Source organism: Camelus bactrianus, chromosome 6 (assembly GCF_048773025.1).
Source record: "Camelus bactrianus isolate YW-2024 breed Bactrian camel chromosome 6, ASM4877302v1, whole genome shotgun sequence".
NCBI classification, from domain to species: domain Eukaryota; kingdom Metazoa; phylum Chordata; class Mammalia; order Artiodactyla; family Camelidae; genus Camelus; species Camelus bactrianus.
In genome coordinates this window covers 91,543,100-91,569,834 of record NC_133544.1, presented here as the reverse complement: position 1 = coordinate 91,569,834, position 26,735 = coordinate 91,543,100, and the positions used below count along the sequence as shown (strand labels likewise).

The window sequence follows — 26,735 nt, the reverse complement described above, 5'->3', positions numbered from 1 at the left end:
CCTAACATTTTCTTCTAAAAATTTTTTTGTTATGTATGGTTTATGAAAGTTTTTTTTAAAAAGGCTTTAAAAATATATTCCCAACCTGCTCTCAAAACCGGTTGCCCCAATTTATAGTCTCATCAGCACTGAGTACCTATCTCCCTGTACCCTGGTCAGTAGATCAGTAGTGTGTATTACTGTTTCATATGTATCTGTATCTCTGTCAGTTTGTTAGGCGCAAGGAGGCTCTTGACAAGTTGTCTATTCCCCGACGCTGCTTCTCTAAGTGAGAAGGGGTTCTTTTCTTTACTCATTTTATCACTTCGTCTCCTTCAACGGGACTCGGTCCACGGGCCACAGTCACCGCAGTGAAGGAGACCGCGTGGCAACCAGCGGGGTCAAGCTAACCTCCTCACTAGCTGTGGGAACCACTCCTTCCCGGTGTGCCCACCTGGTTGCCTCTGGGCGGCAGAGGGCGCAGTGGAGCCAGAGTTGGCCCCCGCCCCCAGGGCAGCGGGCCGCGCCCCCGTGACGTATTTCCGCGTCATCTGCCGCCGAGGCGTGCTCCCATTGGCTGCCGGCGAGGCAATAGGGGCGGGGCCGAGTAGGTGTGTGGAAAACGCAGCCGCCCGGGGTGGGGGGGGGGCGAGGCCTCCCCCGTCCCCGCCCCTCCCCCTCCCCCGTCTCTGTCTGGGACGGTTGCGCGGAGCTGCTTGGAACGCGGCGGCGGCGGCGGCGGCGGCGGCGGCGGCGGCGCAGTTTCCCGGGCTGGAGCTGGAGCAGCGCTGTGGTGCGCGCGCGGTGGGGCCGCTCGAGCCCGAGGGACCGCTTGACTGAGGGGGAGCAGGAGGGAATCCCGGGCTGCGGAGCTGCGCCGGCGGGGAAGCCCTTTGGTTCCCGGTGCGCCGGGAGTGGGGCAGGGGTCCCTCGGAGCCCGCCACCGGCCCCCTCGGCCCTGAGCGGGACGCGCCCCCCGAAGGCAGCCCCCGGGCCCGCGGCCCTGACGTGGCCCCGCGCAGCGGGCGCGGGGCAGCTCAGAGAGAGGAAACAAGAGGGGCCGCCCTCCCCTCGGAGTTGGAAGCGCCTTTCCCCGGTCCAAAATGCCCAAAAAGAAGCCGACGCCCATCCAGCTGAACCCGGCTCCCGACGGCTCCGCGGTTAACGGGACCAGCTCGGCAGAGTAAGTGTGGGGAGGGGGGCGAGCGCTGGGGGGGGGCCCGCGCGGAGGCGCAGGAGCGGAGCCGGGTGTGTGCGGCTCGCGGGGCTCCGCTTGGGTCGTCACGTATGTCGCGGGCTGCCGGGCGCGAGGAACTCCCGGCCGCCGAGGTGTCGGTGACTAAGCACTGATTGTGTTCCTGACTCAAGAGCAGTCGGTGGACCCAGCAAGTCTCGATCCCCCCACCCCCACCCATTTCCCGACCCTTTCAGTCACCCCTGACCTCTGCCACTTTCCTTCTTCCTAGAAAATAAAAAGTGGTTCATCGCCCGCCCCTCCCCAGCTGTTTCCCCTAGGTCATCTGGGATTCTGGCCTGTAACAGGGAGAAGGGAGCACATGTTTTGGAAAAATTAAGATCACATCTGCGTTTTCGAGACCAGCTCAGGGTGTGGAGTTGGGGCCAGTGGGCGGTCCTCACCTTTGTGCCTGTCACCTGTGGGCTGGGAGTGCCTCGTTGAGGCCGCTTCCTGGCCAGCGGGGGATGTGTACACCGACATCCCCGTGGCTTTTCCCTTGTCGACTTTGGGGGCTCCCATTCCTTGGCCTTCTTCCTGGAAACTATCTGACTCCAAGGGAGCGGCTTTTCTTCATCTGACTCTTCATTCATTCACTCAGTCAAGAAATCTTTTCTCATCAGTCTCTCCTGGGGTTCCTTAGGTGACCATAAGCCCTAAACTTCTGACCTGAGATGTGAACACCAGGGCCTTGGAAATCACACACAAGGTCCTCCATCTCTGCAGCTTCCAGTGTTGCTCACAAACCAGCACTTTATGTCATTAAACAGTGATAAGGTTGTTTAATGGGTGTTTCTGAGTTCCCACAGCTCTTTTGTGTCCTGTGAGGGGGAGATAGTCGGCTAGCTGGACAAATAACTGGCAAAGATTTAGTTCTTAATCTTTTTACCCTCACACTGGAGGCTTTAAGAAACTGGCTGTTGAAATGAATAGATTAGGCCCAGACCTTCTGCCCTTTGGTGACTTCTGTAACCTTCCTTTGTCTCTTTTGATTTTAATAGTTGGGGGTCCTGTTGACTTGGTGACTCTGTCCATCCCTATAATGATCACAAGGCCAGTGGTGGAGAGACCTGTGATGTGAGCTCAACCACATTCCATAGACATGTTCTCAACAAACTCCCTTCAGTACTGTAGTGTCTGTTTTGCAGGGTGACTTGAACAGGTTAGTGGATTACTTTGCAAACATTCATTCAGTTTTTGTATACAGAATTTTATCCACTTAAAATAGTCTGAAAGTCCCTCCAGGGCAGGGCAGGGCAGGGCAGGATAGGACAGGTTTTGACCACAGTGGATTGTGGCTGAATGTTGCGGCCTGATCATCCTGCTCCCATTTGATTTGAGTGGAAGTGCCTGTAGCCCTTCTGTTGTTAATTTGACACCACAGCTGTGTTCTTGAAAAGGGGAGGAATTTCCTTAAAACAATACAGGGAGGAAGAGAAGAAACAGCCTTGGAGTTGGTGGCAGAAATATTTGGGTGGGACTGGGAGATTCTAAACAGTGGTTAAGAGATTGGAGTTTGAAGTCAGGCTAAATTTGAAGCCTTGGCTCTGTTACCTGTGGTTTTGTGACCTGGGACGAGTCTCTCCATCTCTCTGAGGCTTAGGGTTTTTTCATCTGCGAAAATAGGTCTAATGATAGAACTTATTTAGAGTAGTTGTGAAGATTAAGTGAGCTGATAATAGTAAACCTTCCATGAATGTTAGCTGCTGGTACCTTTGCTGCTGGGTAAATATTGAGAAGGCTGAAGGAAACCAGAAGGTAATTTCCAATCGTGATGGTAAATGTGTGTGTTAAGGTGCCTTAGCTTACGGATAGACAACTCTCCGTTGCTCAGTTTTCTGTGCCATCTGCCATCTACCTCCCTGACTCATTGGTTGTTACAATAGGAGGCATCTTTGTGTAGGCAGTCTCAGACAAACAGGGACTGTTCCCCTACATTTCCTGTCACTAACGGGGAAAGCTGAACACATCTTCATCTTTCACCTTTCTCAAACAAGGCTGCTGTACTCAGGATTTCTGTGATTGGACCAGGGCATGATTTTGAATATTAGCATACAATGTAAATTAAAGAAGAAAAAAAATGCATTGACATTAAAGAACTCTTGGTGCTAAATTGGCAAGGTTACTTCCCTGTAGCTCCTGGCTAATGTAGTTCTTGGGACTGGCTTGTAACATAGCACTTCTTTCACTCAGAGCTGAGCCATGTGGGACCTCAAGTCTATGCAAGTTTTGAGGGTCCATGAAAAATAGTGCAAAAATAGTTCTTTTGCAAGTTTTTGCGAAAATACATGGGCATATTGCAAGGGTGCTATGTGTTAGAATGAAATAAATTGGAAATAAGATCGTTATCAGTCCCCTGTTTATAATGTTTTCATGGTTTCATTGCAGTTAGAATAAAATCCAAACTCTTTATATTGGGCTGAGCCTGCTGTATCTCACCCGCTCCCCTGCCCGCCAGCCCCCCTTAACCACATTTCCTGCCTCTCCTTTCTTCCGTTACACTGGTCCTCTTTCACTTCCTCCATAGGATGGTCCCTACTCCCTCCAGGTCCTTGCACATGCAGTTCCCTTTGCCTGGAATGAATCATCCCTTCCTCTTCCCAAGCTAGGAAGGAAGCAGTCTTCACCTTTCTCATAAATGTCATTTCCTCAAAGATGTTCCCAGACCACCTAATCTAAAGTAGGTCCCTCTTTCGCATGTCACCTGATTTTTTTTTTTAATGGCACTCATTCACTCCATAATTTTTTATTAGGGTATTTTAAATGTTTCTCTCGTCTGCACATCATAAACTATAAGCATAGGACTGCCTTTTTTGATTTGCTGCTCTGTAAGTAGTACCTAGAATAGTGCTTGTGCACAAATGTTTGTGGAGTGAATCAGTGAGTGAATGAAATTTCTGATATTTGCACAATGTGTTTAGCAAACCTTTTAATACCTTTTCATTTCTTCTTTAATTTTCCCCTTTACTCTCATTCCCCCCTCCCTATTTCCCTTTTTTTCACAGGCACCCTAGATATTTAATATATGGTGTTATAAGTCCACCCATTTGTTGGGGATATGTGTGCCTTTGGGAGGTAGATAGTATTGTTCTGTGTATTTCTGTGCTTAACGTGCTGAATGCTGTTGTGCTATTATTCAGCCTTAAAAGAGAAGGAAATCCTGCCATTTGTGACACCATGGATGGACCTGGAGGATGTTATGCTAAATAAGCCAGACACAGAAAGAAAAATACTGTATCATCTCACTTATTTTATATGTGGAATCTAAAAAAGTGGGATACATAGAAGCAGAGAGTAGATAAGTGGTTACCAGGGGTCAGGGGGTGGGGGAAATGGGAGGATGTTGGTCACAGGATACAAAGTTATAGTTACATAGGATGAAGTCTAGAGCTGTAATGCACAGCATGATAACTGTAGTTAATATACTGTTTTGAATACTGGACATTTGCTAAAAGTAGATTTCAGGTGCTCTTCTTACAGACAAAAAGTGATAACTTTCAGGAAATGTGTATATTAATTAGCATGATGATAGTAATCATTTTGCTATGTGTGTAGATTGTTATGTTGTACACCTTAAATATATTCAGTTTTTATTGAAAATGCTGTTGTGCTGTAAATCTGCATCATGTGGGGTACACTGGAACATCTCAATAGTTTAACAATACTTGTGGGTCAGTTGGGGGCTCTGTTTGATTGGATTCCATTAGGGACCCAGACTGATGGAGGCACCATATCTGAAATATGCTTAATGAGAAGGGACTCTTGTGAACCACATTCTGGCTTGTAAAATTTCTGCCCAGAAGTGACATATACCACTTTTGCTCCCATTTTTGCAAAGCCAATCACATCGCCATGCTGACCTTCGAACGGGGCAGGGGCCTTCTTGGAAGGAGGAGAATTGGGAATATTTGAACAGAGCAACGACTATCCTAAACTTTTGTATTTCTTTTTTTTGTTTTTTTTTAACCAAATACCATGTTTCTGAGTTCTGTTCATGATGTTATATGTATATCTCATTCATTATTTATTTTGGCTGCAGAGCAGTCAGTCATGTGCGTGGACTACATTTTATTTATTATTCCACTAGAATAACACGTTTTTGTCATTTCCAACCCCTTGCTGCCTCAAACAGTGCGGCCATCACCGTCCTTGTATGTCTTTTGGACTCCTGTAAGAGTTCCCTGTGGAATGTACTCAGAAATGGGATTGCTGGCTTTTAGGGTACCTTGTGTCTCCTTCCGTGATTAGGCACATCCTTAATCCCTTTGTGTTTTAAAGGACACTTTTAATCTCTTTGAGGAGAAATTTGAGCCCTGAGAAGAAATCACAGTAGCAATGCAGGGTACTTCCCAAGACCTCACTTTTTCTTTGACCTTAGTTAGGCAAGTCCTTTGTACTTTCCTTATCTATAGAGTGAGGATGAGAACGGTTCACAAAGTCTTTGCCTTAGTGGCCAACAGGGCCCTCCTTTCAGGTTCTTGGTTTTCCTCCACCGTCCCCTTCACTCGTGCACTCCAGCCACACTGCTCCCTGTGCTGCTCCTCAGTAGGTTGGGCACATTCCCTTCACAGAGCTTTGGCTTTGGCCATTCCCTCTCCCTGGAATTCTCTTCTCTCACATACCCCTGTGACGTGCGCCTTACTTCCTTCAGACCTCTGCTCAAATACCTCTCCACAGAGGCCATCCTTGATCCCTCTGCTTACAGCAGTCCTTGTCATGCTCTGCTCCTTCATTTTGCCCTGTTTCTCTTTATAGCATCAACATTGCAATGTCTATAAGTATTTGCCCCTTTGCCTGTACCCTCTAAAATGTATGCTTCATGAAGGTGGGGGCTTGGTTTGTTCCTTGCTCAGTGAATAGAGCACTATCTGGCCCGTAGCAAGTAGATCTCTGTTGGTTAATGATTGAACGGTTCCTACCCTGAAGGAGTACCTTGAAGATGAAGCAAGGTAACACATACAGAAATGCCTTGAAGGCCATAAGGTGCTGAATAAACAAGAAGGTGCATTGCTTGGTGTTGGTGGCAGTCACAGCTTTTGGATTTTGGGCTGTTTCAGTGTAACCCTGAAACCCTCAGACCTACTTAATTAATTGCATTCAGAGCCCAGTTCATAGCATCAGCAGTTCTGCTAGGTTTGTAAGGGACACACATCTGTTAGAATGTGATGGTCCTTAAGGAAGGGGACAGAAAGGTTGAGACAGGTTGATGTGCTTTTGAGGGCTCTCTTATGGCCTTGCCGTGATAACTAGAAGCTTCTGAAGTGGTTGTAACTGATTTTGTAGTTCTGAACTTGGGTGCTTCTGCTGGTTTGTTGCTGCAATATCTACTGCTGGTGCCATCTTTTGAGAACAGCTTCAGGTGAAAAGCAGGGCTAATTGGAGCCTATGTCCTTGGGAACAATGTCTCTACTGTTGCAGAAGATACAGAAATGGCAAAAAGATTCATAAAGATGACTTATGACTCCCATGGCAAGGAGATGTGTGGGGTTCTTGTTCGAACATAAACACTTAAAACATTATGCTTTCACTTATTTATGCATCTTTGAAAGAAGGGGAGAGAATACTTGAGTAGAGTAGGTGTTGCCCCTGCCTTACCCATCTAGTTTGATGCGTCTCTGGCCCGTTGCCCCAGCACACTGCTTACCTCTGTTTGGTCTTGCTCACGTGGTTTCCGTTGTCTGGAATGCCCTCCTCCACTTTCCTGTGTGATTTTATTTTTGTTCTGTATTTGCCACCACACTTTAGGTGAGGAGAAGGATCCTGACTGTGTTGTGTACTGATATTTCCCCAGGGTCTAGTACTTGGAATGAATGAATGTGCCCATCTTTCAAGACCTAGTATAAAGCTCATCTCTCATGTAGCCTTTTCTCAGTAACTCCATGCTATTCGAGAACCTGAGTTCAAGGCTTAGTTATGCCTCTTAATTGTGACCTTTGGCATGTCATTTAATTTCAGTGAGCCTCAGTTTTCCTCATTAGTAAAATAAGGGCGATAACACAACATACCTGTAGGGGAAGGAGGGCAGGTGAGTGTCATCCCAAATAACATATATGAAAGCACTTTATGATTGTGGGAATGCCGTCCAAATGGGAAGTGTAGTTAGTGATGCCAGCTTTGATTTCTTCCCTCTCAGCTGATTGTTCTTTTATCCTTAATACCAAATTGCAAATGTGTTGATAAATCATGTTGACTTGGACACTTTACATGCTGCCTGTCCTTTAAAATTTAACCCAAACCTGCATCTAATCAAGCCTTGAGATCTGACTTCTTGTGTACAGCAAATGCAGGGACCGAGGAGCAAGATAAATGACACCAGGGGGAAACAATCAGACAAATTCAGGATGTGGAACATTCTCTAAGACAACTGACACAGTCTCTTTAAAAAGTCAGTGTCATGTGGGAAAAGAGGGGACTGATGCTGTTCGAGAATGAGAGGTTAAGGAGACATGCCAACCAAGTGGAATGCGTGATCCTTGATTGGGTACCGAATGAAAAAATGAAACAGCTGTAAAATGAATTCTTGGGACAATTAGGGAAATTTGAATAGAGAATTATGGTTGATTTTTTAGGTGCAATAATCGTATGATTATGTAGGAGAATGTTATAGGTGATGCGTGAAACTTTCAAATGGTTCAGAAAAAAATATGCACACAAAGTAGATAAAACCTGTGGGGCAAAATTGTTCACAGTTGTTTGGTTTGTTAGTTTGTGGGTCTCACTGTTCTATTCTTTCCATATTTCTGTATGTTTGGAAAAATTTATAATAAATTTTTAAAAAGTACCCAGAGAATAAAATTCTCCCTAAGTCTTACACCCTTTTTAATGTTAACTCACATTTTCTCTTTTCCCTTTTGTACTCTGGTCTGTGTTGTGTAATAAACATCATGTTAAATGCAATATAATTTTAGAGTCATATGCTTTCTTACTAAATGTTCCTTATGTGTCTTTTTTTCATTAATTTGATTATTAGGAACCATGCGTTTTTGGACCCCTGGGCCTACAACACTATTCTTTTAATACAGTAAATCATTATTGGTAGATTGGACAAAACTAAAATAATGTTTAAACAAACAAACTACTGCTAACAACCCAAAAAACCCTTCCTTGCTAGCTTCCCTCAGTATGCGTTGGTAGTTATTTCTGCCACACCCGTTGGTCAAGTAATAGTGAATCTGTCTGACATGTTGAGAAAACCTGGAGAACCCACAGGCTGGGAAGAAGATGAGGTGTACCTGAAAAGAAAGCTTAGGATCCCACTTTTGTTTCCTTGTTCCCTTCTAGAAGCTGCCAATTTTGAAAAATCATCCTAGTCTTTTACTGTTACTTGATTTTTTCCCTCTTGTCCTGTGTTTTAGTTCTGTTGCCTGACAGCCCATGAGATATGTTTGGAGGCTGACAGACCTGTTTGCTAAGTTAACACTTCGCAAGATGAATTGTATTTTGTTTTAAAAAAAAAACCCAAAAAAACCCCCAAAACAGATGTTCTCTGAATCCTGGTGCAGGGCTACTGCTAAAATTGCTGATCCTGCCTTTGATTTCTCGGTGAAGCTCCCAGGAGCATCCTGCTTTGATGTCAGCAAGGGTATCAGATTAAGAAGAGATTACAGAGTGTTGAAGAAAAATCGGACAAAGGTAGAGTGACTTCCTTTCCCCCCAGCTCTTTTTTTGAACATTTTTCTGCTTAAGCCCAACTTAAAAAAAAATTTTTTTTTTGATATATCAACATCCTTTAAAGAAAGAACTTCCAGACGTTAAATTTTCCAGTTTAACTTTTGGTTATTCCATTATGTACATATATAAATAGTTATGACCAGTTGATGGGTGTCCCCCTCCTCCCACCCTCCAATTTTTATGTGTGGACAAAATTCTCATGCTTGTCATCTATTTTTGGCTGAAGAGTAGAATTTAATAGGATTAGGCTTCACAAATGACACTGTTGATTATTTAGGTGGCTTTCAGAATTTTATTGATACTCTTAGGAATGTTTTGAACCAATTTGTTTTGTTCTTTTAGATTAATTCATACACTGAATCAGAGGCAACGAACCATGTTACTGCTGTAGTTAAATATTAACTGAATATGTTCCATAAAAAGACAGAACCAATTTACAGTGTATGTTTCAGCTGATTCCTTAAGCTTCAGGAAGTTTTTGGTTTTTTTTTTTTTGTAAGTTTAGTGAGTTTTGATCTTTTAATAGGACTCCTTTAAGGTCAGTATGTTTTACTTTGTTAGCTAGGCTGTATTTTTGAAATGGAATTTTCTGTATTTCATCAATTCTGTCTAAACTAATACTTAATGAATGCTAACTGAATGTAATTTGCTATGCTGGATGCTAAAGCTAGGTGAGTAAGATTGTCTTTGCCGCCACGGATCTTAAAATCTCACAAAGGAGGGGAAGGGGAAGTTGCAGGCACACAGGAAGAAGGAAACAAATGGCTGCAGAGTAGGAAAAGGGCCCCAAGAGAAGAGGTACAAAGAAAGTACTGTCAGAGCTCATTGAGAGGAGGAAGAAGGCACGTCCATGGGGAGATTAGCAGAGCCTTCACAGAGGAGATGACATTTGAGCTGGGTCTTGAAGGATGGCTAGGATTTCCACGGGAATGGCGGGGAGGGGGCACGGCAGGAAGAGAGCTCAGGACTTCACACATGTGGGAAAGCTTGGGATATGTGGAGGAGCTGGCAAGTGGTTTAGTGCACTGGGTGCATGGCTGCAGGTCGCAGGGGATGAAGCTGGAGCGGTAGGTGGGATGGTTTTGTGGTACCAGCTGAACATTTTTTAAAGTCTCATGCAAACTTTTCTTCTCCTCCGACCATTTTTTAATAGATATATCTACTTAGCTTTTATGTACTTTGTATTTTATTCATTTTTTTGTGAGTTCATGTCTTTTATTAACAAGTACACAATTAACTTGTTTTCTGGTTTGTTGAAGCAATAGGTCGCTGTGCTTTATATTTTAAAATTTTATAAAATGTGTGGCTACTACATCATCTCGTTGGGATGTTTTCCTTTTATGTTGTATTACTTAAGAAAAAACATTTATTTTCAAAAAAATCTTCCGAAGCATGTCTTTTGTATGTGATAGCCTCCTTTTCTTTGTATTTAGACATCTGTCATCATTTCATCACTAGCAGGACTATATGGCTTCATTTTCTTTTAGCCTTTTTTCTCCCTTATGTGGTCCCATCTGGAATTAATTAATATGTTTGATGTGAAGTGTGGGTCTAAGATAGTTTTTCTCACAATGAATTCTATTGTCTTCATGGAGTTTATTAAATATGATTTTTATCCATCTGTTGTATTTTCAGGTTTACTTTTATTTGGTCTTTGTGGTATTTTTACCTATTTATGAGATTTCTTTTAAACTCATATGTGGTTTTGATAGTTTTATTTTCTTTTTTTAAATTGGGTAGGGTTAAAGAAAACTTTAAAAATTGTCATGGTGTACCTTACCTTTTCATTTATTAGTGTCTCCTCTTTTCCTGTTATGGTGTTATTGTTTCTTGAATAGTATGGTGTTATTGTTTCTTCTGAATAGTTCTCTTGTGTCCTGAGTTCATATTTCAGAGACTTTAACATTTGACGCTGTTGTGATTGAACATTTTTAAATTTATGTTTTCCATCTTGACTGTGGTTTGATTTGTACAAATTATTTAAAAACCACTTATTCTGTCTAGTAATTTTTTGTTTGAATATCAGTGTTTCTGGATTTACTAGTGTCATCTGCAAAACATGACTTAATTCCCCCCCAACACCATTTCTGTTTCATCTCCATCTCAGCTGGTGTTGCTCTCAAGAGCAGTTCTCATGTCCCAGGGGAACACTTAAAGTATAACCAGGCTTCCCAGGGACCTTCTGGACCAGGGACTTTTCTGCTCTTTCCAAGGAGTCATGAAAATAGGAAGCAGCTGCCTGGCTTTAGAGAAGCAGAGCCTGTTAGGGCTGTGTGGGACCTTACAGATCCTCTAGCCCTGTGTCTCCTTTTGCAAGATGAGGAAACCAGATCCAGAGAGGGGGAGGAGCTTGCTGGGAGTTCGCACAGCTGGAGTGGAAGAAGGTGGTTGAACTTTTATCCCGACTCAGATTTTCTTATGGTGTATATATTACATGCTTTCATTTGGAACACTTACTTGGTTTGAAAATTTTCCAGGTTTACCCAGCACTGAACTTCGGTAACTTTACCTAATATTCTTAATTTATAGAAATTTTTTTCAAGTAATAATCTAAAACTCTGGTAAAGGGTACCCCTCTGTATCTCCACTCTCCTAAGGTGTTTGAGGGACAAGGGAATGAGGAAATAGAGGGAAGAAAGGGTATTTTATTTTAGTCCAGGATCCTTAGTTGAAGGGTCTATTTTTAAGCTTCATAATGTCAGTTTTTTAAGCAGTGGTTTTCAAAATAACCACAGACAAAAGTCACTGCGAAATGAATGCCTTTCTGGAGTTGACCTATTTTGGGTTTAACTGTTACCAAGAATGGTTCAGAATTTGGAATGCTCTTGAAAGTGCATTTACTTTTCAGACAAAGTGCAACAATTGAGTTGAGTGAGTTATCCACATGGTTTCCAGATTCAGATTAAATCTTGAAATTTGGGGAGTTATGAGGAGAAGACATGACTGGATTGTCATACAGGTTTGTCTGGATCCAGATTAATTATGTTTCTTTACTGAGTTATAACTTACATACTCAGGTTATTTTTTAAAAATTAAACTGTCACCAAGCGTGAGAGTTCAGAGTCGAAATTATTTTGCCCTATTTGATTTCATACCATCCTTCAGTAAATAATCCTTCAAGAATGTCCTTGTTGGAGGAGAAGCCTCAGAAGTTAGCTGGAATTCCAAGCTAACTGTAAACCTTTTGTCTAATGGCTTACTCAAATCCAGATTGAAATCCTACCAAAATGTTAGCTTGTATTTCAGTTCCTCTCTGTCTCTCTCTCCAAGTCTGTAGAATGCTGGAGAAACAAGAAGAGGGTAGTTTAACATTCCAATAATTATTAACAGTGGAAAATACATCCTTCTTATCTTAGGCATCCATTTGTGTCCACTGATAAAACTTGGACATTGGAGCCTCAGAAAGATTCTATTCACTGAAGGAAGGACCAGCAGAACATTTGGACCTGGCTCATAACATATTATATTAATTTAAATAGACGGTGCGACACTTTTTTTATTTTACTGGAACACTCCTTTTAAAAGGTAGTCTCCTTTGCCTTGTTTTATTTTGGTAACTAAACTAATGCTGGGTTAGCATTAAATGTAGCTTGCTGCATTTCTGTTTCTGAGTATTCTAAATCACTGAGCAATTATCAAAAAAAAAAAAGTCACAAAGCATTTCCAAATAAAAAAGAAGCAATAAAATATTTATTAGGGGAAGTCAAGGGGAGAGTTAGTGAGGAAAGTACCAGAAACCACCAACAGGTGTTTTGGTTGCATTGAACACAGTTTCAGCTTGGTCTGTAGTCACAGGGAAGAGTTTTGTGAATTCCTGAAATGTGAGGTGGAGGGGACACAGGGGAAGCGGAAATCAGCCGTTCCGGAGCCACACAGGTCTTGGGTTACTGGAGGCTCACCCACAGCTGAGGATCTGGAACATTCTGAGCAGGTTGCTTTCTTGAAAGATAAGAGCTGCATCTGTAGCACCCAGTTGTGGGGTAATAAAGTATGGGTCCTAGGTCAGGAAGTACAATAAAGTCAAAAGACGTTAAACTTTTATCCCTGGAGGACATCGTAACTGGAGAAATAGCTACCATTTATTGAGGGCCTGTCTGGTCTATTTTCATCCATTATCTTGAATGTGCACTAAAATTCTGCAAGGAAGGTCATAATATTCTATTGCACAGATAAGTAAAATGAAGTTCAGAGAAGTTAAATAATTTGCACAAGGTTGCACAACAGTGGTGGAAAACTAGGTTTAGAACCCAAGTCTGTCGTGCTCTCACACCCATGCTTTTCCCACACAGCCCTTCAAAGATTGCTCAAAATGCTAGCAGTCCTCTTAGAGCTACACTCTCCAAAACTGTAGCCACTAGCCATATGTAGCTATTTAAATTTTAATGAGTTAAAATTAAATAAAGCTAAAAATCGGTTCCTAATGTGCACTGGCCACACTTTAAGGACTCAGTGGCCCCATATGGCTAGTGGCTACTGTATTGATGGACAGCACAGATTATGGCATTTTCATCATTGCAGAGAATTCCATCCAATTTTACCATTTTTATTTTTGCACCTTTATTTTTCGAAGGAGAAAATGAAGGACAAAGGAAGGAAGTAATTTGTTTAGTGTCATACATCCAGTTGAGGCCTTTGGACTGGTTGCCTGGTGGCTTTTCTTATGTGCCACCCTCTTCCTTAAAACATATTAACAGAGTTGTGTGAAAGGAGTGACTCTCACTCTCCCAGCTTTGCCTGGCCTTCAACCTAGATTCTTCCTCCCAAAGTACAGTCCTGAGTTTTCCCAAATTCAGAGGGCTTAATGTGAGTAGTTTGCCCCAGGGAAACGAAAGATGTTTGTTGGAAAGGCATTCCATGCTCAGTGTATGAAATAGCACTTTGATTCACTCTGGTTCTTTCTCTGCCTTCCTACCAAGCACTTTGTGATTGAACTCGCAGCTGCCAACCATTTGTCTTCCAAACAAGGCTAACTTCAAAACAGTTCAAATAACAGAGGTATATATACTTTGAATGCCAGCAGCTGCTTGTGACTTGCTGTTTATTCCAGTGGCATTTGTCTTAGGGTCAAATAGATTCAGATTATGACCAGAATTACAGCAATAGATTTCTAACTTGCATGTTTAGAAGATTAAGATGCATTAACATTCATTTAAGTGATATTTAGTACATACCTGATACCAGGCACCGGGCTGAGAAATGGACAAGAAGGACTTCTGCTGAAAATTGAATAAGATGCCAATGTTATGACTGAGTTGAATGCATTTTAAAATCTCTGCATTTTATTGTCGGTATTCGCCTTCCACATATCTACCTGTTTAGTCCTGAAATTCAATAAAAGCTCCAGTTTGGATCATAGCTTTGAAGTGAAGAATCACATGGAAATGTCCTTTTAGTAGATGGTATTAAAGACATTTAAATTATACACGCCAGTGTTTAAATGACATTCTTAAGTGTGTGTGTGCGTTTGGGGAACGGGCATGTGGGAACAAAAATGAGGCATTGTGCTGAGGTAATATTTTTAGGAAGCCTAAATGTGATGTTTGATTTCAGTCTAACAGACTCATGGTTTAGAAAATTGTCTTTCAGAAACTGAGAAATTGAAGTTTTAGCTTTTTTCCCTAAGGAAATGTTAAAGTCATGGGCATGAGTATGTTCAGAGAGACTAAAAACAAATTTGACCGATGGCACAGTGTGCAGGAGAGTGCCTGTCTTCCCTGAGAGCCACAAAGGCAGGGAGGGAGAGGACCTTAAAGACGGTGGGACAGCTGGAAGGGATCTCAGGGAGCTCTGACATCTGGTCTTCCTGACTGCCTGAGCTCACGGGGGCTGGTGGGGGAGGCAGAATGTCCAGAGGACTTCCTATATTGTTTTTTAGAGTAGGGTCTGCTTCCTAGAAAGTTGAAGATACGATGATGAGAATTTTGGAGTCAGCAGGCCCACTGCATAATGGTCTCAGAAGGCCATACTGATCACCTCTGAATGTTACTTGTATTTTGGTGTCAGTGCCATGAAGAGCCCAGCTCCCTGATCAGATTTTGACTGAATGTTTCTGCCCCTACCCCACCTACAAGTGTTTCATTTGAATGCAGAGTCTCACCCCTCTTTCAAAGGGGTCTGAAAGTCTTCAGAATTTTCAGCCTGCAGTGCTTCTGAATAACACTACATTATGCAGAGCAAAAGTGTGAGATCTGAACTCCTTTTCTACTGTTAACTTGCCACATGGCCATTCTGTGCCTGCTTCTGTTCTGTGAAGGTGGGCATGATGGTAATGCCTCCCTGCCTTCCAGGGTTTATGTAATGAGCTCTGCAGGGCCGTGTAAATCCCAACTGAGTATACTTGCAAACTTTTAGTAGATATTAAGTAGATTACATTTTATTGTTGAAAGGGATCTTGGAGATCTTTGTTGCAGTCCTATCTCAGGGCAGGTAGAGAACCTAGGACTGCAAAGAAACCTTAACAGAAGTTGACCTTGTTACACAGCAGATTCTATTTTGACCTGTGAGTGTGACTTTTGAGTAAGCGTAGCCTGGAGACAGTGAGACACAGTGGAAAGGCTACCAGCAGCCGTAGGTTTGAGTCCTGACCCTACCTCTTATTTTTTTTAGTGATCTGGTGCAAGTTTTTTCATATCCTTGGGTCTGTTTCCATGTCTGTAAAATGGGAACAAAACCCACTCAGCAGAAAGGGTTCATGGACACTTTGTATGTGTAAGCTGCTTTTGATGATTGACTGGACTCATGTACTAGAACTAGGTTCCCAGCCCAAGGTGCCTTATTTTCTATCAGGTGAGAAGGAGAGAAAATTCTCGCTTCCCAAAGAACTTCCAGTGACAATGCTCTTCAGCTGTTCTTTATCCACACAGACTTAGAATAGAGACAACACCGGGCATACTTGCAATTTTGGGGATGTGCAGGAAGCAGAATTATTTTCAGTGAAACGGGAGGCTGCAAAAGGTGCTTGGAAACAACTGCCACAGTACAGCCTGATATAGACTCCTTCCGGCTTCTCGGCCTGCCATCTGCCAGACAGACACCGCCCGGGAAGCTCGGCTTTCTTCTCCCAGAGTTCAAGGAGGATTTCCTAGGCTGTGTGTGTGTGTGTGTGTGTGTGTGTGTGTGTGTGTGTGTGTGTGTGTGTGTAGGAATAGGGAAGGGTAGTAAAGGGACATAAAGGGAAGGCAACACTCCCTTCCTGTGGCTCAGATCAGATGTTGTGGGTCAGTTCCAGGTAGATCTTGGGTTCAAATTCTCCTTCATCGTTCTTCCAAACGTCTTCCCCAGTGGGCCCTGTCCTCTGCTCAGACTGTGTCTTCTACTGGGGCTTCCCTTCTCCACCTTCATATTGAGATCCTTGGCTTGTGTCAAGTTCCACTGATAGGTCACTTCTTCTGTAAATCCATCACAGACTTGTCCTCTACCCAACTCCAGGCAGTGGACATCTGTCCACCTTCCAGAGCACTCTGTACGTATCCCATCACACGTTAGTTGTTTGTGTAATGCTGTCCAGTTGGACTGGACTTGAGGAAGCCTGCGACTGGGTCTTACTCCTCATTATCTCCAGTGCATATCATGTTCCATCTGGTTTGGTAAAATTTTGTTGAATAACTTAAGCCTTGAGGTGGCAGTAAAGGCAGAGGGCAGGAGATGCTCCCCCTCCCACGGACAAGAGTGACAATCCCTGTGAGGTCTGACTTGACTTAATTAGTGGTTGATTATTTTTAGTTTATAGTATCTTGGCACAAGACGGCCACAGTTTGTGGTAATTGTAGCATTTGTTCTGCAAATCTGTATACTCTTTGTTTTTACATCCATTTATTTCTTCATTCAACCGCAGAAGGCAGACAGGATGTGTGTTATCTCTACCCGACAGATGAGGAAACTGATCCTGGTTAAGGGCCATGTGTGTTTGTCACACAGGGAGACAGGGAGCTAAGTGCCTATAGGCCTTTGTACTGCTTTTTCAGCCAACAGTCCCTTCCTAGCCCAGTGGGGAAATTGGCAGTGACATTCCCTAGTGTTCCCTCAGCCCCCATGCCTGGCACAGAGGAATGCTCAGGGAACATTTGGGGCTTGATGGGCTGGCAAGCCTCTTTTGCATGCTGAGCTGAACACTTATCCCTTATCCTTGGGCTTGATGGATGTGTGACATCGGTGTCTGAATATACACGGCACCTGTGGCTTTTCACACTCTCCCCCTACGCCTCCCCAGGGACAGGGATAGGACAGATGGCCATAGACAGGATTCTCAGCTCTGCATCCTCTCTGCAAATCACATTTGGGGAAAAGTTAAGTTTGTGCAATAACACAATTTTGGTAACGTGGTTTCATACTGCTGGTAAGTTCTGTAACACTCTGGATAAATCACACTTCAGAACTCATTTGGGAGAAGAGTTTAATTTCACTGTGGGTGGCTGTGATTCCTTCCCACCAGCCCTCTTGCCCTCCCCTAAAAAATCTAGTCTGATAAGGTGAATGCAGCACTAACTAGGCTATTTCTGGATCCAGGATAGCATTCTATTATATTATTCATCCTGTTCACCACCAGCACCTTTCCTTCCTTCTCCCTGGAGTGTAGCCACTTGTCTGTCCTTAAATCTTAGAGGTGGAAAAGATTTTGATAGTTTAGTCTCCTGGATATATTGTGAAAAGATTGAGGTCCAGAGAGGCTGGGCAGCTTACTTGGTGTTATATGGCTGGTGCAGACCTGAATCGAGATCCAGGGCCCCTGACTGCTCTTTAGAGCAGGGCTGTTTTCTGCCCTGTCCCAATACCTGCCCTTCAGTCTGTCTTACAAGTAGGGGAAGGTCTCTAAGTTCAGTTTAAAATGAAGTAAGGTGACCAGTTGCTCGTTGTTGAAGGCCCCCTAGCACAGAGTGAGTTCATTTTCTGTCAACCCTCACAGCCTCTCTTGACATATCTTTGGTAACAGCCATTAAAGGCTTGATAGATTTCTGTAGAGTCAGCTGCAGCCTACAGGTAACCCTGTATGGTTTGACTGTTAGGATTGAACTTTTAGGGAAAAAAAGAGAAAGAGGGAAGAGTGATAAGTGTATGTGAAGGGAGAGAAAAAACTATTGTTAATTCTTCCCTTCATGGTATATACCCTTTGGCTCTTTGACTCTAGAAATCATCAGATTTTGATGTTTTAAATATGGTGGATAGATACATAATCCAAAGTCAGGTGTTCGGATTGCTGAAGACTGGTAAAAGGTAACAATAGGTCCAAGTCTGGAAAAAAATGATACTTCTCATTTGTCATAGAAGCTCCAGTGTTTGGCATTCTCCTGCTGGTGGACTTGGGGATATTTGGGAGTTCAGCAACAGGTGTGCCGTCGACAGGTCTCTGGTCCTCCCTGGCAGAGGTGGGCCTATTCCTTGTTTGGGAATTTTTGGGAGGGACACACATGCCTGGCCAGCCAGAGGGGCCAGTCGGCCTGCACCGGCTGGTGTGTAGAGCAGGAAGCCCAGGTGTAACACAGCAGAAGATGACAGATCTCTCCATAGGATCCACAGGTAGCTAATGATGCCCTGCTCCTACCATGACCAGCCCCTTCCACACGTGCAGACTCTGCTCGTGCTTTGCATGGTGGGAGTGATCTGTGCAGGCAGGTGGCTGAGGTTGGCGTCCCAGCTCCACACCTAAACAGTTGTTTTGATCGGGCTTATTACTTAGCCTCTCTCGTCCACATTTACTGCCAGTGTTTGGGAGCCTATCCCTCCTTGTAGGCTGAAGTCAGATATTATCTTGACCATGAAACTTTGTGTGGTCTCCCTTGGAAAAGCCCTAGCCATACTGTCCATGAACTACTCGAGACAACCCACTTGGGGAGGGTGTGTGTGTGTGTGGCGATCTTCACACATACCTGTTGTGTTTCACCACCTGCACTGTGAGCATCTGGAGATCAAGAGTTCAGTTTCGATGCCCCATCTTTAGCCCAGGCCTGGCACGTGGTAGCTAGTCTGTAAACATGGAGTGAACGAATGTCTGTGTTAGCTTACTGAACTCCCGTGGGACAGGAGGTTGGCTCCATTGGATTTTCACTGGTGTCAACTGCACTGTTACGTGCACTGAGATTCTTGGTAACTGTGCTTGAATCTTTTGTATTTTTTGTCCTTTTTTACTGATTAAGCAAAGCTCAGCTAGTTGGAGCCCCCCGATGGGACCAAGAGATGTGGTTCCAGCCTGACTTTGTTGTAGGTAAAGTGCTTAATTCTGAGCCTGGCATGGAGGAAGTTAGGAGTATTAGCTGATCAAGTAGAGAGAGTCTAGTTACTAACTAGACTGCAAACAATGGTGATGGGCTGGGATGCCATAAATGTACTAGGGTCTAGGGGCCTGAAGGAGTTAAAGCTCCTCTCAAAATAGGCCAAGCAGCTCCCAGGAAGTAGCTTCCGAGGCAGGATGTGGCAAACCAGTGAGTAAATGAGAGCCGTACTCCTTTGGAAGAAAAGGAAGTGGGTGGGGAGAAGTGAAGAAGAAGGGCCTAGTGGACAGATCATTTTTATCTGCTGAAGCTTGAAGAGCATTGCTTCTCTTTTGAATGCCAAGCAGAGCCTGCAGAATTTTAACCCAAAGCGACCAAGGTCTAAAGAATGCTTAATAAGGCTGGTTTTGCAGTTGTCCTATTTTTCTCCACAGCTGGTAACTCAAGTTCAATGTGCAGTGGAGTATTGTCTTGGTAGATTTTGTTTTCTAATCTTGGTTTTTGGTGTACTCTTTGATGTTCTTTGCGGATTCACAATGTGAGGCATCATCCAGTCACACTCTTTTTTTAACCAAGAGTGAGTTAGAAGAAAGATATTTTTGTTTGCTTGTTTGTTTGGTTTAGAAAAGTGTCTCTTTAATGTGTTTAGCTTTTCGTTTCAGAACACATTCTCACCCATTCTCTGTCCAGGTGCTCATAACAGCTTTTTGTAATACAGGACAAGAGTATGCCTCCATCTTACTGTAGATGAAGAGATCTCGTTCAAGGTTAGATGACCAGTTACCAGCACAGTTGATGGAGGGCTCCAGACCTCCTGATTTCACGTTCAGGGTTATTTCCAGTCTTGTTATCTTTTGTTAAGAGCATGGTTATGTATTTGAGTGAGGCAAATTGACAGAGGGTGCAATTTTGCAGTAAAAATAGCCCTCAGGGATTCAGTAATGCATATATGAAATGAAATAGGTGAACTGAATTTAGTAAGCTTCAACATCACTGGAAGAGCAACTATCATTTATAAACGTATTGCATAGATAGCAATAATGTAAATCAGTGTTGGGTTTAGGAATTGGCTCCAGGACTGTGGTTTGATATGAGAGAAACACTTCTGTCCTAACAATGAGCTGGTATGCACGATGGACTGGATTTGACTCTACTGTCAAAGGCTTCTTTGAGCCAGTCTTTGGAACAGGTAGTGAGAGGTTCATTATCTAAAAAAGAAGTACCCAGTGGGCTTCCAAGGACCAGGAAAGCTAACTCAACAGTTTTTTGACGTCAGATTTCTACTTACGCTTTCTCTCAAGGAAGCCACCATCTCCTGAGTTATGCAGCCCTTCACTCTAATTCTATGAAGGTTCCAAACTAGAGATTTTTTAAAAATTGAAGTATAGTTGGTTTACAATATTGTGTTAGTTTTAGGTGCACAACATAGTGATTCAGTTTTTTTTTTTTTGCTATTATATTTCATTGTAAGTTATTACAAGATACTGGGTATAATTCCCTGTGCTATACAGTAAACCCTTGTTACTTATCTATTTTATGTATAGTAGTTTGTATCTGTTAATCCCATACTCCTAATTTGTCCGCTCCCCCTTTTTGGCAATCATAAATTTGTTTTCTATGTTTGTGAATCTGTTTCTGTTTTGTGTATAGATTCATTTGTATTTTTAAAATTGCACATATAAGTGATATCATATAGTGTTTGTCTTTATCTGACTTATTTCACTAAGCATTATATTCTCTTGGTTCATTCATGTTGCTGCAGATGACAATATTTCATTATTTTTTATGGCTGAATAGTATTCCTTTGTCTTATATACACATATTTACATACACACACACAAACAGCTTCTTTAATCATTCATCTGTTGATGGACACTTAAGTTGCACCCATATCTTAGCTATTGTAAATAGTGCTGCTATGAATATTGGGGGCATGTATCTTTTTGAATTAGAGTTTTCAGTTTTTTCCAGATATATACCCAGGAGTGGAATTGCTGGATCATATGGTAACTCTATTTTTAGTTTTTAAAGAAATCTGCATACTGTTTTCCATAGTGAATGCGCCAATTAACATTCCCACCAGCAATGCACAAGGGTCCACTTTTCTCCACATCCTCTCCAGCATTTATTTGTAGACTTGATGATAGCCATTCTGACGGGTGTGAGGTGACACCGAATTGTAGTTTTGATTTGCATTTCTCTAAAATTAGTGATGTTGAGCATCTTTTCATGTGCCTCTTAGCCATGTGTATGTCTTACTTGGAAAAATGTCTGTTTAGGTCTTCTGCCCATTTTTTGATTGGGCACTTTGTATATTTTGAATATTAGCCCCTTGGCGGTCACATCCCCAAACTAGAATTTTTGCACTTATCCAGAAGTCTGCTTTGCATGAACACATTATTGGTATATATGACCCCAAAACTGCATACTTAAATTGCATTCTGGTCAAACTGTGATATCCTACATATATTTTAGATGTTTAAATATTAAAACAAATATTCTTATGGCATGTTTTAGAAGCTGAGATGTCTGGCTGCTGTTATTTGCTGAACCCTAAACAGCATCCTGTGTCATTGTAGGCTGGCGAGCTAGAACCTTTTTTTTTTTTTTTTTACTTAAGATTTTTACTTATTTTTAATTGAGATGTAATTGACATATAATATTGTGTACGTTTAAGGCATACAGTGTGCTGACTTGATACATTTATGTATTGCATTATGATTACTGCTTTAGCATTAGCTAACGCCTCTATCGTGTTGCATAATGATCATTTTTTTGTGTGTGGTGAGAACATTAAGATCTAGTCTCTTAGCAACTTTGAAGCATGTAACACAATATTGTTGACCGTAATCACTATGGCTGTGCATTCTATCTGCAGAACCCATTCATCTTCTAACTGCAAGTTTAAACCCTGACCAACATCTCCCCATTTTCTCCCCAAACCTGATTCCTTAGCATAGTGCACTGTGCCCTTCATGATCCAGCCCCAGCTTACCCTCCAGCCTCATCTGGGTGCCCTCCTGGATGTACCCATTCTGTGGCTGTTTGGAACGACCTGTAACTTTCAGTGCCCTTTTGTTCATGTCCATGCCCAAGCCTGGGTGGAGAGCTTTTCCCTGTGTTGCAGAAATACCCTTCAGGACTAAACTTGGGCATTACGTTTTCTGACCTTCACTTTTGCTTCCTTGTCTTAGATGGAATTGCCTTTTTTCTGTTCCCGTAGCTCCCTGTGCCTGCCTCACTTCCAGCATTATGGTCGATCTTACCCTGTAGTCCTTGCTGTGCTTGTTGGTACCCTTCCCTGTGTTTGGCTTGCATCATGGCATCTCTCCCTGTGTCTGTCTCTCTCTGTCATCTCAATACCTCTGTCTCCCTGACTCTTACACACACACACGCACAGATTGCCAGGTGAGGGGACAGGGATACCTTGCCTTCCTCATCTGCACCTCCCTAGCCTCTAGCCTAGATAGTGCCTGTCACACAGTGGATGCTCCATAATGAATCTGCATTGCATCTTCACAGCTGTGGACATAAATGGGTGTAAGCTAGATGTCTGCTCCAGTTCCCTATGCCCTGCCCTCCTCTAGATTGGCCCAGTCCTGGGGGTTTACATTCTCATGGTCACTTTTGCTTCTTTGAGACTCACATTTCCCTTCCTGTGATTTTTCTCTTTTTGCTCTGTGTTGAACCAGCTTGGAATTTGGCCCCCTTTCCCTGGTTTCCATCAAACAGCAGTAAGAACAAAACATACCTCAAAGCTGTTTGTGTGGATGACAGACTGGGCTGAAGGTCTGGGGTAGGGAGCGTGTATTACAGCAATAAAGACAGCTTAGAATCCAGTGGTATTAGGTATCTTTGGTCCTAAATGACCTTTGCCACTCTGCCATGGTGCATCCTTTTCTTCCTCTCTTGCTGCTTCACAGCCACTCCCAAAAGAAGTTTCTCCTGTTTTATTGTGCAACATATTTCAGCTCTCCAGCTCCACCTCTGCGTGTTGTTTTAGGACTGCTTCTGCCTATGCCCAGGCTCAGGAGCAGACCTTTCTAAACTATGGGCCAGCCTTCTGGTCCTCCATGTATTCTCCACTCTGGGGGAGTTTGTTAGCACAGTTATTTCCCCATTCTCTACCTTTCAGAAGACAAACACTATCAGTTTTGGTTTTAATTAAATTTCATTCTGTCTGGTCCATGATATTACTTATACTAACTAGGTTTTGACCCTACTGGGCCAGCTGCTCTTTTCTTATTTTAATTGAATTATAATTGGCTTGCAATGTTGTGTTAGTTTCTGGTGTACAGCAAACTGGTTTAGTTATATACATATATTTTTTTCTTTTTCAGATTCATTTCCATAATAGTTTATTGCAATATATTGAATATAGTTCACTGTGCTATACAGTAGGACCTTGTTGTTTATCTGTTTTATATACAGTAGTTTGTATCTGCTAATCCCAAACTCTTAATTTATCCCTTCCCCTCCCCTTTCTCTTTTGATAACCATAAGTTTGTTTTCTGTCTGTGAGTCTATTTCTAGTTTGTAAATACATTCCTTTGTGTCATTTTTTAGATTCCACATATAAGTGAAATCATATGATATTTGTCTTTCTCTGACTTCACTTAATATGATAATTTTTTGGTCCATCCATGTTGCTGCAAATGGCATTATTTCATTCTTTTTTATGGCTGAGTAATATTCCATTGTATGTGTATACCATGTCTTCTTTATCCATCTGTCAATGGACATGAGGGAGTGTTCTGACTTCATTGATTTACATGTGGCTGTTCAACTTTCCCAACACCACTTGCCAAAGAGACTGTCTTTTTTCCATTATATATTCTTGCCTGCTTTGTCGAAGATTAATTGACCATAGGTGTGTCAGTTTATTTCTGGACTCTGTTCTGTTCCATTGATCCATATGTCTGTTTTTGTGCCAATACCATTCTGTCATGATTACTGTATCTTTGTAGTATTATCTGAAGTCTTGGAAGGGTTATGCCTCCTGCTTTGTTCTTTTTCCTCAGGATTGCTTTAGCAGTTTTGAGTCTTTTATTTATTTATTTGTTTGTTTGTTTGTTTATTTTTGTTTTTTGGGTGGAGGTAATTATGTTTACTTATTTATTTATTTATCTGTTTATTTTTTTAATGGAGGTACTCGGAATTGAACCCAGGACCTTGTGCATGCTAGGCATGTACTCTACCACTGAGCTATACCCTCCCCCCATTTTTGAGTCTTTTATGGTTCCATATAAATTTTAGGATTATTTGTTCTAGTTCTCTTAAAAAAAAAGTCATGGGTAATTTGGTAGGGATCACATTAAATCTGCAGATTGCTTTGGGTAGTATGACCAGGCCAACCGCTCTTAACTGGAGAGCCTGACTAGTAGCTTTTCACACCCTAGTCTAGGAGGTTGAATGCCGAAGTGAGCACTTGTGTGGGCTGCTAGCCCTGATCCTGAGATAATGATTCCCTGAGAGTCGCTAGAGAGTTCTCCAGAGGTGAACTCAGAGGTGAGATTTCCTGACCCCTCTTGTGTGTACTTTGGGCAAGGAGAAGGGTCTAGCTGTCACAAACATGTTGTTTGTGTATTTGAGGGGGTAAACAGGTGTGTAGAACTGAAGATTTCTCTATGTGGATTAGAATTGGAGACGTGTTTTGAGTGTTGTGTTTCTTCTGACTGCGTCTTCCTGCTGTTGTGCTTCTGGGCACAGGCAGCTGATCTTCTTGCCCTGGGGACTCAGCTGTCCTCATGATTCTGGGTTATTAGGTCTAAGATTATGGTCACATTGGGTCCTTTCTTCTTGAAGAGCAACCTGCTCCTCTGATTCACAGAGCAGCAGACCATTATTACTCAGGGAGTTTCTTAAAGGTCTTTCTCTAGAACATGGAATGGGTGGGGTCAAATACATCATCTTAATAAGGCCTCAGTACACCAGCTTGTCCTTCCAGGAAGTCAGCCACTCCTCTTCTATGGCCACCACCAGAGCCAGGGCTAACTTTGTTTTTCTGATGATGACCGCACATTTATTGGGTTTTCTCTCTGGGTTGTCTTTGGTGCTTTCTTCCTTTCAACACTTCCTGCCTGCTTCTCTCCACCCTTCACTCCCTTAGTAGTGCCCTGGCTCTCTTATGGCCCCCAGAGTATTTATTGCTTCTACAGTGTGCTTCATGTGGGCAGTGTCCTATCCCTTCACTTCCCTCCCTAATTGAAATGTATCAGCCATGGATATTCCTCTGAAAGGAGTGTCTTTTTGGGTCGGTTTAATTTACTGTCCTCCCAGGGATTTTACCTTCCAGCAGAACACGATTCTTACCTCAAAGGAATAAGTCACTATGGGGTAAATGCCTGGTGTTCAGGATGAGCTAGTGGGAAGTTTGTTTGAAGGACAGGAGCTCTTTGGCATGGTGTGGAGAAAAGATCAAGCTTTGGAATTCCAACCCTAACCTTGAGTAAGTTACTTAACTACTGGCCTCCCTTTCCATATCTGTAAAATGGGAACAACATACCTATTTTAAAATGTTGTGAGGATTAAATGAGTTAATGAGTGTACTATGGCTAGCAATTATGAAGCTCGTATCTTAACTGAATCTAAATTTTCATTCTTTATCAGACTGTCATATCCCTCTTTTGTCCCTGTTAAGTAAAGATGATACATTCCTTTTTGTCCTCTGTTTTCTGATCTTTTTTTTTTTTTCTCTTCCTCCAAACTCCTTTACTTTTTTCTTTCTTTTTTGTACTTCTACAGAAGACTGATTCTTTAGGACTAATACGAAACAGATTTTGTCCACTGAGATAGGAGGAACCATAGGCTATCAGTTCTTTTAAGCAACAATGTGACACCCCCTCTCTGATTAAGGATATTGTTCAATATTTAAAAAAAGTCTATGTGAGTGGGTGGTCCTACCACTCCAGAGGTTCCTGTGTGTGTGTGTGTGTGTGTGTGTGTGTGTGTGTGTGTGTCTGTGTGTGTGTGTGTCTGTGTGTGTGTTCTTCAGCGTGTCTGTCTGCAGAAACATGCTGTGGGAAGGTAATTTATATGATTTCAGAAGGCTCTTTGATACAAGGTGTGAGTTGGGGTTTTTTGGTTTTTGTTTTTTTAAAGGATAGGAATACGTGATTCTTATTTGTCTCTTTAAATAAACATATCCTCTTGACTTTTAAAAACATTTGTTTATTGGCTTGGAAGCTACTTGATTTAAAATGAAATTAAAGACAAACACTTGTTGCAATTCTCATTTACTAATTTTTTTTTTACTTTTATGTTTTATTTCCCAATACTCTTTGCTATTAATATTCTTAATCCCAGTTCTATAGCATTGTCCACAGAGTAGACCCTACAAGAATGCTCTTCCTCCTTTCTTGCTATCTAAATTTTATATATCGTTTTCTAGACCAATTCAGGTCTCAAAATCCTGCAGATCTTACTCTGATTAACTCCAGCATATCCTGAACTACAGAGCCATCTGCGTCCTAGGCCCCTTGTGAGAATTAGGGGACCTGTGATCTTTGCTTCAGTCTTTTTAGGGAGTAGGAGTGAAACCAATTAAAGGCAATAAAGGTTGTGTTTAACTTCATTGTGCATTTTTTCTAGATAACTTATTTATTGCATGAAAACATGAAAATGCAGGAATTTCATCAGTAAAATGG

At 42.4% G+C, this 26,735-nt stretch overlaps 1 protein-coding gene across 1 annotated transcript in view; it reads left to right on the top strand.

The window, feature by feature from the left end:
- Positions 1-659: 659 nt before the first annotated feature.
- The window catches only part of MAP2K1 (mitogen-activated protein kinase kinase 1), a 68,003-nt gene continuing 41,927 nt past the window's right edge, over positions 660-26,735 (top strand). The window contains exon 1 of the mRNA XM_074366286.1: positions 660-1,162. Within this exon, the coding sequence (XP_074222387.1) occupies positions 1,083-1,162 (80 nt within the window). The 5' untranslated portion in view covers positions 660-1,082. The remainder of the gene's footprint in view (positions 1,163-26,735) is intronic.